This window comes from Aethalodelphis obliquidens, unplaced genomic scaffold (assembly GCF_003676395.1).
Source record: "Aethalodelphis obliquidens isolate GAN/ISIS:26980383/991018 unplaced genomic scaffold, ASM367639v1 scaffold3, whole genome shotgun sequence".
In the NCBI taxonomy this organism is placed as follows: domain Eukaryota; kingdom Metazoa; phylum Chordata; class Mammalia; order Artiodactyla; family Delphinidae; genus Aethalodelphis; species Aethalodelphis obliquidens.
Window position 1 is genome coordinate 15,782,526 of NW_020837947.1, and position 12,192 is coordinate 15,794,717.

The 12,192-nt window shown below is 39.9% G+C and overlaps 1 protein-coding gene across 1 annotated transcript in view; it reads left to right on the forward strand.

Moving 5' to 3' along the window:
* Positions 1-4,169: 4,169 nt before the first annotated feature.
* The window catches only part of PPIL4 (peptidylprolyl isomerase like 4), a 33,656-nt gene continuing 25,633 nt past the window's right edge, over positions 4,170-12,192 (forward strand). Inside the window, exons 1-6 of the mRNA XM_027083679.1 lie at positions 4,170-4,325; positions 9,222-9,289; positions 9,377-9,441; positions 10,008-10,125; positions 10,724-10,866; positions 11,374-11,470. Coding sequence (XP_026939480.1) covers positions 4,256-4,325; positions 9,222-9,289; positions 9,377-9,441; positions 10,008-10,125; positions 10,724-10,866; positions 11,374-11,470 — 561 coding nt within the window. The 5' untranslated portion in view covers positions 4,170-4,255. The remainder of the gene's footprint in view (positions 4,326-9,221; positions 9,290-9,376; positions 9,442-10,007; positions 10,126-10,723; positions 10,867-11,373; positions 11,471-12,192) is intronic.

The window sequence follows — 12,192 nt, forward strand, 5'->3', positions numbered from 1 at the left end:
TGTTGTATAAAAAAAATAAATAAAATTAAATTAAAAAAATAAAATGGCAAAAAAAAAAAAGAAAAGAAAGAGCAATTAAAGTCTTTGACAAGGACAGGCAGACGAAGAAGCAGGTGAAGATTGCTCCCAGAGAGGGCGGAATGTCCTGCTTTCCAGCCAATCAAAATGTTCTCAAAAGCCCCTGGATCTAAGCCCCTGCTATAGTAAGTTTAAGATTTTTATATGAGTGGGGTTGGATAGGAGTGGAAGCTTACTATCTCAGGGGACTCAATATTTAGAGATAATCATGGAAAATATAACCATAAAACAATAAAATATGTTAAGTGGTATATATGTAAAATTTAATATTTAGGACTGTTTATCTTTTGAATCACTTAAGTAAAAGTTGAAAATGGTAAATCTTTTTTCTGTATACACACTTTTTTTAGAGCAACTTAAGGTTTAAAGAACAATTGAGGAGAAATTATGGGGAGTTCCTATATACCCTCTCCTCCATCTCCCAGTTTCCCCTATTATTAACATATTGAATTAGTCTGGTACATTTGTTACAACTGATAAACCAATATTCATACACTATTATTAACTAAAGTCCATAGTTTATAATAGGGTTCACTCTTTGTGTCATACAGTTATTCAGGGTTTGGCAAATACATAATAGCCACCATTATAGCATCATACAAAATAGTTTCACTGCCCTAAAAATGCCTGTGTTTCAACTACTCATCTCTCCCTCATTCTGCCAGAAACCTGGCAACCACTGCTCTTTCTACTGTTTACATAATTTTCCTTTATCAGAAAAGGAATAGTTGTCATATAGTTGGAATTACACAGTATGTAGCTTTTTCACACTGGCTTCTTTCACTTACCAATATGTATTTAAGGTCTGCCATGTCTTTTCATGGCTTGCTAGCTCATTTCTTTTGATCTTTAAATAATATTCCATTGCATGGCTGTTTATTCCAGCTTGTTAAACCAGGTTGTTTATTCATTCACCCATTAAAAAAATGTCTCAGTTGCTCCTGAACTTTGGCAGGTATGAATTAAGCTGCTATAAACATTTGTGTGCAGGTTTTTGTGTGGACATAAGACTCAACTTATTTGGGTAAATACCTAGGTGAGTGATGGCTTGAATTCATGGTAAGGTAATGTTTTGCTTTGTAAGAAAATGCCAGTGGAAAAGGCCACTGTCTTCCAAAGTGGCCGTACTATTTTACATTTCCATCAACAATTGCATTGTTATTTTAATTTGCATTTCTTTAATTAATCACCAATATTCATTCATCAGTAAATAATTATTCACCTATTATGTGGCAGGCTGTCATAGGCACTAAGGATAAAGCAGTAAACAAAACAGACAAAATTGGCTCTCCCTCTGGAGTTGACATTCTAGTAACAACATACAAATATAAACAAATTCCTAACTAGCACGTTAGATGGTAAAAAGCACTATGTAGAGAAGTAAAAGTGTATGTATGTGGGGTTAACTTTTTTTTTTTTGGCTGCACCACGAGGCATGTGGGATCTTAGCTTCCCCGATCAGGGATCGAACCCGTGCCCCCTGCAGTGGAAGTGCAGAGGCTTAACCACTGGACCATCAGGGAAGTCCTAGGTTAGCTTTAATTATAGTGGTCAGGGAAGGGCTCACTGAGAGGTGACATATGAGCAAGGGACCTAAAGGAGGTGAAAGAGAGCTATGCAAATAGCTGGAGAAAGAGGGTTCCAATCAGATGGGACAGCAATGCAAAGGGCCTCAGGCAGAGCCCCTCACCCCATCCCCTCCCCCATAGTGTTCAAAGAATAGCAAAGGCTAGTGTGACCTCATGGGACTAAGAGTGAAGACAGCAAGAGGGGTGGCAGAATGTCATGTAAGGCCTTGTAGACTATAGAAACTTTGGTTTTTAGTCAGAAATAAAGTTATTGGAGGTTATAAGTGTGTATAAAATGGCATGAAAAAGAATGGTCAGCTTGACCAGGAGAGTTTCGGGAATAAACTTTTCATGGAAACCCTCAAAGGAAGACAAAAGTAGTTTCATAAGTCTTCTAAGTTAGAGTGTCGATGAAAATATTAATTAATAGTCAACCTATGAAAGAAATGGAAAATTTTATTTGAGCCAACCTGAGGATTATAACCTGGGAGATAGTCTCTCAGAGAGCTCTGAGAACTGTTCTGAAGAGGTAAAGGCGGAGGCCAGTATATATGTGATTTTGGTGAAGGGGTACATGAAATCCATCACCTTAGTAGGTTACTGCTATTCGAGAGAAACAAATATCTTAGTTAATGGTTCTAGTGCTTTTCTAAGTGTGAGAAGATGCAAGAAACCGGGTTCATGAAATTTTCTCCTGTAAATATCTAACCGAGGGCCAGTTCTGTTAGTTTTCCCAGAGCACAAAGTGTCTCATCCTGACCTTCGCCCTGAATTCCTTTCAAGGTGTATTAGAGGCCAGTGACTGCAGTGGCCGATGACTTGATTCTTGTAGAACTGGATGGTGGGCAACATTTTTAAATTTTACAATCCCTTCCCTTTAGGTCTTAATTTCAACCAAGTTTTGCGAGGCATTTCATGACCAATCTATCCCGGGGTGCTAGGAATGCTCATTTCCAGGTCAAGCGAGGATTTCATTGATAGGCCGCTCAATGTGCTATGACTGTACTAGACCCTGTTAACAGTAGCCCAAAGCCTCTAGACCACCTGTCTTACTAGTCCGTTATGGTCCAGGAAATGTTCCCTATTGTTGCTTCTTCTCACATTTAGAGTTACACTATTACAATCATTGATCTTGAACTTCTCTGTCTTGTCTTAAAATTGTTTTCTCTTATTTCATCAAGATTACTGATAAAACCAGCAAAGATACAGGCTGAAGCCTACCATCTTTAGCTTGTTGCACTAAGGACCCACCCACCATCTGCTGCTGTAACAGGTATAGTCTTTTCCCTAGACGCAATTAGCCAGGAAAGAACTGCCTGTTAACCATCTTTCTGGGTAGCAAATTCTGCCTTTAAGGCCTAAAGTTTCTGATTCTGGGAGATAAAAAGAGACCAACTAGGAAACTCCGAGTGGTTGTCCCAGCAGGTCAGGGGAAGGTGGCGCCGCGGTCCCCCTCCCCGCCCACACTGCGATGAAGGGAGGGCCTGAGGAGCATTAAAGAAAGGTCCGCCCCATTCTTTATTTTTTTTTAACATCTTTATTGGAGTATAATTGCTTTACATTGTTGTGTTAGTTGCTGCTGTATAACAAAGCAAATCAGCTATACATATATCCCCATATCCCCTCCCTCTTGCGTCTCCCTCCCTCCCACCCTCACTATCCCACCCCTCTAGGGGAACACAAAGCACCGAGCTGATCTCCCTGTGCTTTGTGGCTGCTTCCCACTAGCGATCTATTTTACATTTGGTAGTGTCTATATGTCCATGCCGCTCTCTCACTTCGTCCCAGCTTACCCTTCCCCCTCCCTGTGTCCTCAAATCCATTCGCTACGTCTGAGTCGTTATTCCTGTCCTGCCCCTAGGTTCTTCAGAACCTTTTTTTTTTTTTTTTTAGATTCCATATATATGTGTTAGCATACGGTATTTGTTTTTCTCTTTCTGACTTTCTTCACTGTGTATGACAGACTCTAGGTCCATCCACCTCACTACACATAACTCCATTTCGTTCCTTTTTATGACTAATATTCCATTGTATGTATGTGCCACATCTTCTCTATCCATTCATCTGTTGATGGACACTTAGGTTGCTTCCATGTCCTGGCTATTGTAAATTGTGCTGCAATGAACATTGTGGTACATGACTCTCTTTGAATTATGGTTTTCTCAGGGTATATGCCCAGGAGTGGTATTGCTGGGTGGTGTGGTAACTCTATTTTCAGTTTTTTAAGAAACCTCCATACTGTTCTTCATAGTGGCTGTATCAGTTTACATTCCCACTAACAGTGCAAGAGCGCCCCATTCTTGAGATAGAGCACAAAGGGTCACAAATCCTTCACAGAAGCCCCTTTGAGTGACAGGTTTCCGCGCCAGTCGCCAAGGGCTAAGAACGATTTTCAAAAGGGCCGCGCCATGGGCAGGACCCAGGGCACCGCCCGACAGCCGGGGGAGGCGGGGCACCGACCAGATCCGCCCAAAGGAGCCTCCCGGAAGGGGGCGTTGTCGCCGGAGGGATGACGTAAAAGGCGTCGCGCCGAGGGTGACGCCTGGCGTAGTTGACGTCGGGCTGAGCCTGTCACCCCTGGGGCTTGTTGCAGAGGAGGAGCGGGCGCCATGGCTGTTCTGCTGGAGACCACCTTGGGCGATGTCGTCATCGACTTGTACACGGAGGAGCGGCCGCGCGGTGAGGCCCGGGCCCCGCTCACCTCTCCGCCGGGCCGCTATCTGCCTTCCCCACTTTGCCTTTTCTGCCAGGTCCCCGTGGACTGGTTGGAGCTTCTGGGCTGATGGTGCCCGCGACTGCGCTGTTTTATTAGCGGGCCTTGGTTGAAAAGTTTTTTTGAGGAGCAGCGCTTCTCCGCATCTGGTGCTGGGTCCGGGTGGCGGGTGCTTGTGGTTATTAAATGCGTGTGTGTGTGTGTGTGTGTGTGTGTGTAATGCAGCATATACAATGCCCATAGCTTTTGCGGCTTTACTGCTTTTCACTAGTCAGAGGAACGCAAGCAGTATTCCTTGGTGTGTAATCAGTATATCCTGATGAAAGCAGGGAGGATGGGCTTGGAGCCGTGAGTGTGGGCATCCCTCGTGGTTGGAGGAAGGGCTGTCCAGAGGTGTGCACCCAACCTTAGCAAACACTCATTGATCGTCCACTATGCGAGACTTTGTGCCAAGCCGTAGAATGGGCCTCTTACCCTTGAGGGTCTAATTTTAAATTGGTGGAAATAGGCGCCGCAACCCATTTAATTTCTTAAGCGTTGTAGTGGAAGAATGTGTAAGTTGCCATGGAAACCAGAGGAGGGTGTAATTTTGGCAGGGGGTGGGGAGAAGCAAAGCTAGCAAAGAATTCAGAGCCCTTGAACTAGCTCTTTGAAAAATGAGTGGGAGCGAGGGTTTTCTTGTTTGCTTGAAATTTAATGGAAATAGCAAGTAGATCCGCGTGGCTTGACAGTGGAATGGCCGACTGCGAGTCTGGTTGTACACGTTTTTAGGTTAGGTCAGGTCGTGAATAGCCTTAAGCCCAGAGTCTTTGAAGGGATTAAGAGCAGGATGGAGGCATGGCAAACTTCTTGTTTTAGGACGATAATAAGTAGCAGTGTGGAGAATGTTTCAGAGTGGGGAGAAGCTAGAGACCAGGAGAGTTTAGTTACAAGCAGGGTCCTTCCCCCACGGAATGCAGTCTATGAAAGAAGATGAAACAAGCTGCAGTATGGTACCTTGAGTGCCTTCCGACGTGCTGCACTTTATCCCACGCTCACTTATCGCCACCCCTCAACACTCAGCCATACCTCTATGCCTTTCTCATACTGTTGCCTCTACCCCACATTTCTCTCCGCTGTTGTCCTTTTGGCAAAGTTCCTGCTTATTATTCAACTTTCAGATCAAGCATGATCTCTTCTGTGAAACTCTCCAGTGTCCCTAAGTAGAGTTCGATTGGTTTCTTGTGTTCTGTCTCAGGTCTTTTATAAATCACAGTACATATTTTGTTATACATTTACCTATTTTCCTGGAATTAATTTGCAAGTCCTGGGCTCCTCTCAAGAATGTAAACTCTAAGAGAATAGGGACTGTGTCTTAATTATCTCTATATCCTGAGCATCTACTGCAGTGCCTGACACTTTGAGGGCATACACCAAAGGTTCATTATATTGAGTAATGCAAATATATGTGTTGTATTAAGATTCTTTGTGCAAGTGATAGAAACTCAACACAAACTGGCTTAAAGAAAACAGTTGATTGCCTCATGTTACTGGGGTAAGCTTTAAGGATGGCAGGACCGGGGGTACACAGGATTTTTTAGGGAATTGTATTTTTCATCTCTTGGATTTGCTTTCCTTTGAGTTTGACACTCTCCATGTGGAGCAGCACCTGGCAAGTTTGTGGGCCTTTTTCCATAGAACTATGAGAGACTAAAGGGGAGGTAGGGTTATCTCACCTAATTAACACGGACAAAATGGACAAGCAATGTTTCTGCAAAGATAGCTTGGGACACTAAAAACATAAGTCCACCCTATTTGTATATATTTGTAAGCAGGTGATTGGGTATCTACTTCTATATGTAACTACTTATCAATTTATAGTAAGTATATCCAGACTTATTTTTCTTTTTTCCTCCCTCCTTCTCTCCCTTCTTTTTCTTTTCTTTTTCTTTTTTTTTTTGCGGTACGCGGGCCTCTCACTGTTGTGGCCTCTCCCGTTGTGGAGCACAGGCTCCGGACGCGCAGGCTCAGCGGCCATGGCTCACGGGCCTAGCCGCTCCGCGGCATGTGGGATCTTCCCGGACCGGGGCACGAACCCGTGTCCCCTGCATCGGCAGGCGGACTCTCAACCACTGCGCCACAAGGGAAGCCCTCTTTTTCTTTTTTTTTAAACCTTTTTGTTATAGAAAACTTGAAACATACACAGAAGTAGAAACATGTAAATGAACTCCCATGTGCTGATGATCAGCTTCTGTTTAACAGTTGTGAAATGTTTCATCTATAGCCCCACTCCACTGGATGTTTAAATTTTTTTATTTTTTATTTTTTTGCCGCACCCCTCGGCTTGGGGGATCTTAGTTCCCCCGCCAGGGATGGAACCCGCACCCCCTGCATTGGAGGCGCAGAGCCTTAACCACTGGACCGCCAGGGAAGTCTCTCTTAAATATCTTTTAATCTGTAGGTTCTCCCCCACCCCATTTTAAAATTAAGACTTTATTTTTTTTAAAGCACTTTAAGGTTCATAGCAAAACTGAGGTAAAGGTACAGAGATTTCCCATATTCCCCCTACACCCAGCGCACAGGCCTCTGCCATTGTCGTACCTCCCACCAGAATGGTACATTTGTAATACATTTGTAATGTTTCTACCATGTAACATTGTACATACTTTACATTTGTTACTACAGTGGTACATTTGATGAACCTGTATTGACACATCATTATCACCCAAAGTCCATTATTTATGTTAGGGTATGCTCGTGGTGGTGTGCATTCTGTGGCTTTGGACAAATGTATAGTGACATGTATCCACCGTTACAGTATCATGCAGAGTAATTTCACTGCCCTAAAAATCCTCTGTGCTCTGCCTGTTCATTCCCCTCCCCTGCATCTCCTGGCAACCACTTATCTTTTATTGTGTCCATAGTTTTGCTTTTTCCAGAATGTTATACAGATGGAACCATACGGTATGTAGCCTTTTCAGATTGACTTCTTTCACTGAGTAATGCATTTTAGGTTCCCCCGTCTTGTCATGGCTTGATATCTCAATTCTTTTTGCCTTGAATAATATTTCATTGTCTGGTTGTACCACAGATTATTTATCCATTCACTTACTGAAGGACATCTTGATTGCTTCCAAATTTTGGCAGTTATGAATAAAGCTGCTATAAACATCCGTGTGCAAGTTTTTGCATAGACCTGTTTCCAGATGCGTTGGGTAAATGCAAAGGAACATGATTGCTGGATTGTATGATAAGAGTGTGTTTAGTCTTGTAAGGAGGTCCATATATTATATTGGTTGATACATCTCTTAAATATCTTTTAATCTGTAAGTTCCCCCCGCCCCCCTTTTTTCCCTGAAAAATTTTTGAGAAAGAATCTGGGTCATTGATAGATTTTTCTCATTTTGGATTTGACTGATTTTATCCCTGTTGTATCTTTTAATATATTCTTCTATCCCTTCTATTTCTCATGAATTGCTACTTAGATACAGAGCCTTGATCAGATTCAGGTTTAATGTTTTTGGCAAGAATATTTCATATCAGGTAGCCTGTACTTCCAGCTGCATCACATTCAGGAGGCACTCGATGTCTGGTTGGATCTTTTTGTGATGTTAAAATTGGTTAGTGGTTCAGGCCTGTCTACCTGATAATATCTGTTATAGTGTTCCCATAGCTTTTCACCTAAAGATTTTGGCAACCATTGTTGATCACTACTTAGATTCATTATTTTTGTTTTCTAGTTAAAGGACTACTCCTATATGTTTAACAGTAACTCCAGGAATACATTTGTTTTCTAGAAAAATGATCAAAAGCCTGATATTCAAGAACCTCCAATAACTTGGCTCCATCTTACCTCTCCAGCTTTTTAATCCTCTGTTCCTCTGTGTCACTGGAGAAGTTATAGAAGTTAGACTGGTCTCCTGGACCCTCCCCAAAACATTTAAATTCCCACTTCCAGGGTATTTCATAATGTCCTCCCAGCTTGAAATGCCCACTCTCTACTCTCTGCCAATCCAGTTCTTTTAGTGCTCCCTTAAGCCTCCAGGAGGTGTTCTCATTTCCCCAGCCAGAAACAATCTCTTTTCAACTTGTGTGGCATATTTAAAAGCACTTTTAAACTTTGTACCATTTAAGTGCACAGATGGTATTATCAGGTGTGCCCACTATTGTAACTATTTGTGTTCAGGTGAAAGGACCCTAGTTTAGTATAAGCTCCTTGAGGGCAGGGACCACCTCATATGTCTTTCTGACTGTTTGGTTTCTAGCTTAGTGCCTTGAGAAGTTGTTAGCATGTTTCTCTACAACTAGACTGTAAACTTGTTAAGGGCAGAGATCGAGATTTAATGGCATTTGACCTAACAACAGTGACAGGTACTTAGAAGATTCTCAGTCAGTGTTTATTGGATAAATGAGTGAATTTATTTAAAAAACATGGTACATGATAAGTATATGGATTTTTGTGAAGGGCTGTTTAATCATTGTGAAAAAAATGGTCCCAGATATTTTGTTTTCTCTAATATAAATAATCTGTACCCATTTTCAGATACTCTGCTAGATCCTTTGCAGTCATAGTGTCCTCTTCATTTTTTCTTTCCCTTACAAAATCAATTCATCAACAAATGATTGCTTATCCCAGATAAGTTTCAGTTTTCTATACAGTTCAGATGCCCAAGAAATCCAAAGAAAAAGAGAATAAAATGATAATTTAAAACATATTGCCTTTTTCTAGGATTACTACCTTTTTCAGTGGCTTTGGACATTTGACCATTTGGGGAAGTTTTTGTATGGTAACTTAGAAATTAAACTATACTAACTGTGCTTTTACTTGGTTAAAAATATATTTGTGAACTACTGTGATAAATTTACTATTTACTTTCTTTCAGCTTGCTTGAATTTCCTGAAGTTGTGCAAAATAAAATATTACAATTATTGCCTTATTCACAATGTACAGGTGAGTTGGTGGATATTAGTCATGTTCTTTGTTATTGGAACTATCTAGCAAGCTCTCTGAATTAACAAAGTATCCTATATATTATAGAGGGATTTTATCATACAGACTGGTGATCCTACAGGGACTGGCCGTGGAGGAGAATCAGTTTTTGGGTAAGTTCTTTTATTTTCAAATGAGTAAAAATAGAATTGCCTCGGGCTTTCCTGGTGGCGCAGTGGTTGAGAGTCCGCCTGCCGATGCAGGGGACGCGGGTTCATGCCCCGGTCCGGGAAGATCCCACATACCGCGGAGCGGCTAGGCCTGTGAGCCATGGCTGCTGAGCCTGCGCGTCCCGAGCCTGTGCTCTGCAACGGGAGAGGCCACAACAGTGAGAGGCCTGCGTACCACCAAAAAAAAAAAAAAATCTATATATATATATAGATTTTTCCCAAGTTCCATAAATGTCTATAGCAAATAAAAGGAATATTTTGAATCATAGTGGCATTTCTATAAAGAAATGGTAACCTGGGACTTCCCTGGCAGTCCAGTGGTTAAGACTCTGCCCTTCCAGTGCAGGGGGCATGGGTTCCATCCCGCAAGCCATGCGCACAGCCAAAAAAAACCAAAAACAAATGGTAACCTTATATGTTAACCCTAGCACCCTATATGTAACCCTAGTAGTTTTATATTTCATGTTGAGTATACTTATATTTTATAACCTTATTGTATGTATTTTTAGTCAACTGTATGGCGATCAAGCAAGCTTTTTCGATGCTGAAAAAGTGCCAAGAATTAAGCACAAGAAGAAGGGCACTGTGTCCATGGTGAACAATGGCAGTGATCAGCATGGATCTCAGGTAAGGAAATGGGTGAGGAGATGAGTTTTGCTCTAGGGAACCCACAAAATTATCTTTGTAAATATCTAGTAATGAGAGAATTTCAATCAAAGATATTTGTTAGAAGAAAAAAATGACACTATTTTTTCCTATGTTAAAAAAATCCTTATTATTTTGTCCTTTTAAAAGTAAAGCATGTCCATTGGGAGGAATTTAGAAAATACAGAAAAGCACAAAGAGGAAAATAATATTGCCTACAATCCCACCATTCCTGGAATATCACTGTTCACAGTGTGGCCCGTTTCCTTTCAGTATTGATTACTTATTTCAAAACAGGTCATGTTGAGCACCTTTCATTCATTGTCACAACAGCCCCATTGGAGTAGATGGTTTTTTTCCCTCACAGTTTACATGTGAAAAAACTGAGATTTGGTTTGTTCAAGTGTTTTAAACAATCAGAGCATCTGTATTTATTGATATTTTATGTTTAAGCTTTGTGCCTTATACTTAGTAGTAGTGACAAGTAGGTGAGAATTCATGCAATTAATGTAGTCTTTTGTAACTGATTTCAGTTTGAATTATATATATATTTGTATTTATTCTATGTCTTTCTATATAGTTTCTTATTACAACAGGAGATAATCTAGATTACCTTGATGGTGTTCATACAGTGTTTGGTGAAGTGACAGAAGGCATGGACATAATTAAGAAAATTAATGAGACCTTTGTTGATAAGGACTTTGTTCCATATCAAGATATCAGGTATGGTTATAGTTTACTGTTGAAATGTACTAGAATGTTTTATATGTGATGTTTGACAGGTAATGGGGATGGCATACATAGGACTGGTTTTTGGATAATTCTAAAATGTGTGACTATAAGAATCTTTATAATAGAGAAGACCTTTATTTAAAAAAATACTTGTACTAATTATAAATGCTTATGTTGGGAGGAATTATTAATCCTTTAGCTTTTAAAAAATGCAGATTATTGAGAGCTATGACAAAATTACTAGGATTTAGTCATTTATATTACATCTTAGCATAATGCAGAGTAATAAATATAATATATAATATCAAACAATCAAAGACAGTAACACTAATTGTGAAAGTATACACTAGTAATATCCTTGTGCAATAAAATTTAAGAGCTTATGGTTTTTTTTGGTGTTAGAGATACTTAAGATATTTGTTATAATTTTTATAAAAAGTAAAACATGGATTCTGAAATGACATAAATGTAACATTTGACTTGGATTTATTTTGTAAGGATAAATCATACAGTGATTTTAGATGATCCATTTGATGATCCTCCTGATCTATTAATTCCTGATCGATCACCAGAACCTACAAGGGAACAACTAGATGTAAGTAGAGTCTTCTTGTGATTGAATGTATATACATATTAATGTTTTGCATAAAATTTGCTTTTTACCTTATTAAAACTTATTTCTTCAGAATGATTATCTTGCTTGATCAGTAATACTAGGACAAGTTTAGAGTTCTTTTTTCTCTTCCAGGGAGATACTCATTTTTCTACCTATCTTTTTATTTCCCTAATATTCTTTCCTTAGCTCTGGAAGCTTATATGAATACCTTGGGGAAATATTTCTCTTATCTCTTAACTCTAGATAGGAGTGTAGCTTTAAGGCTAAATTAAATTATCAGCTTGTGAAGGAACTTTTCAACTGGGGATACTTTTGAGCCAGGCTAGAACCCAGAAATTTCTGTGGCATAATGGAGACTTTTTCCCTCAGATCTTTTGAGGTAAAAATTTCTGCATATGAGGCTTCCTCAAAGCTGAATTTATCTTTATAGTTGGGATTTAATGCTTAATTTCTAAGATCATTTATCTTCTGTATTCAGCACTTAGTTGGATACCAGGTAGTTCCTATATAAATGTTTATTTTGATTTCAAAATAAATTAGATGCCTAGTCTGGCTAGTATTATTGAATTCATCTAAATCAATTTTCAGAGGTTTGTAAGTTTGTTTCACATTTGTGAAACAAATGTTCTAACACATTTGATGGAACTAAGAATAAAGCATAATGTCTCTCATATTTCTTAGATTTTTCTATTCTTTAAATA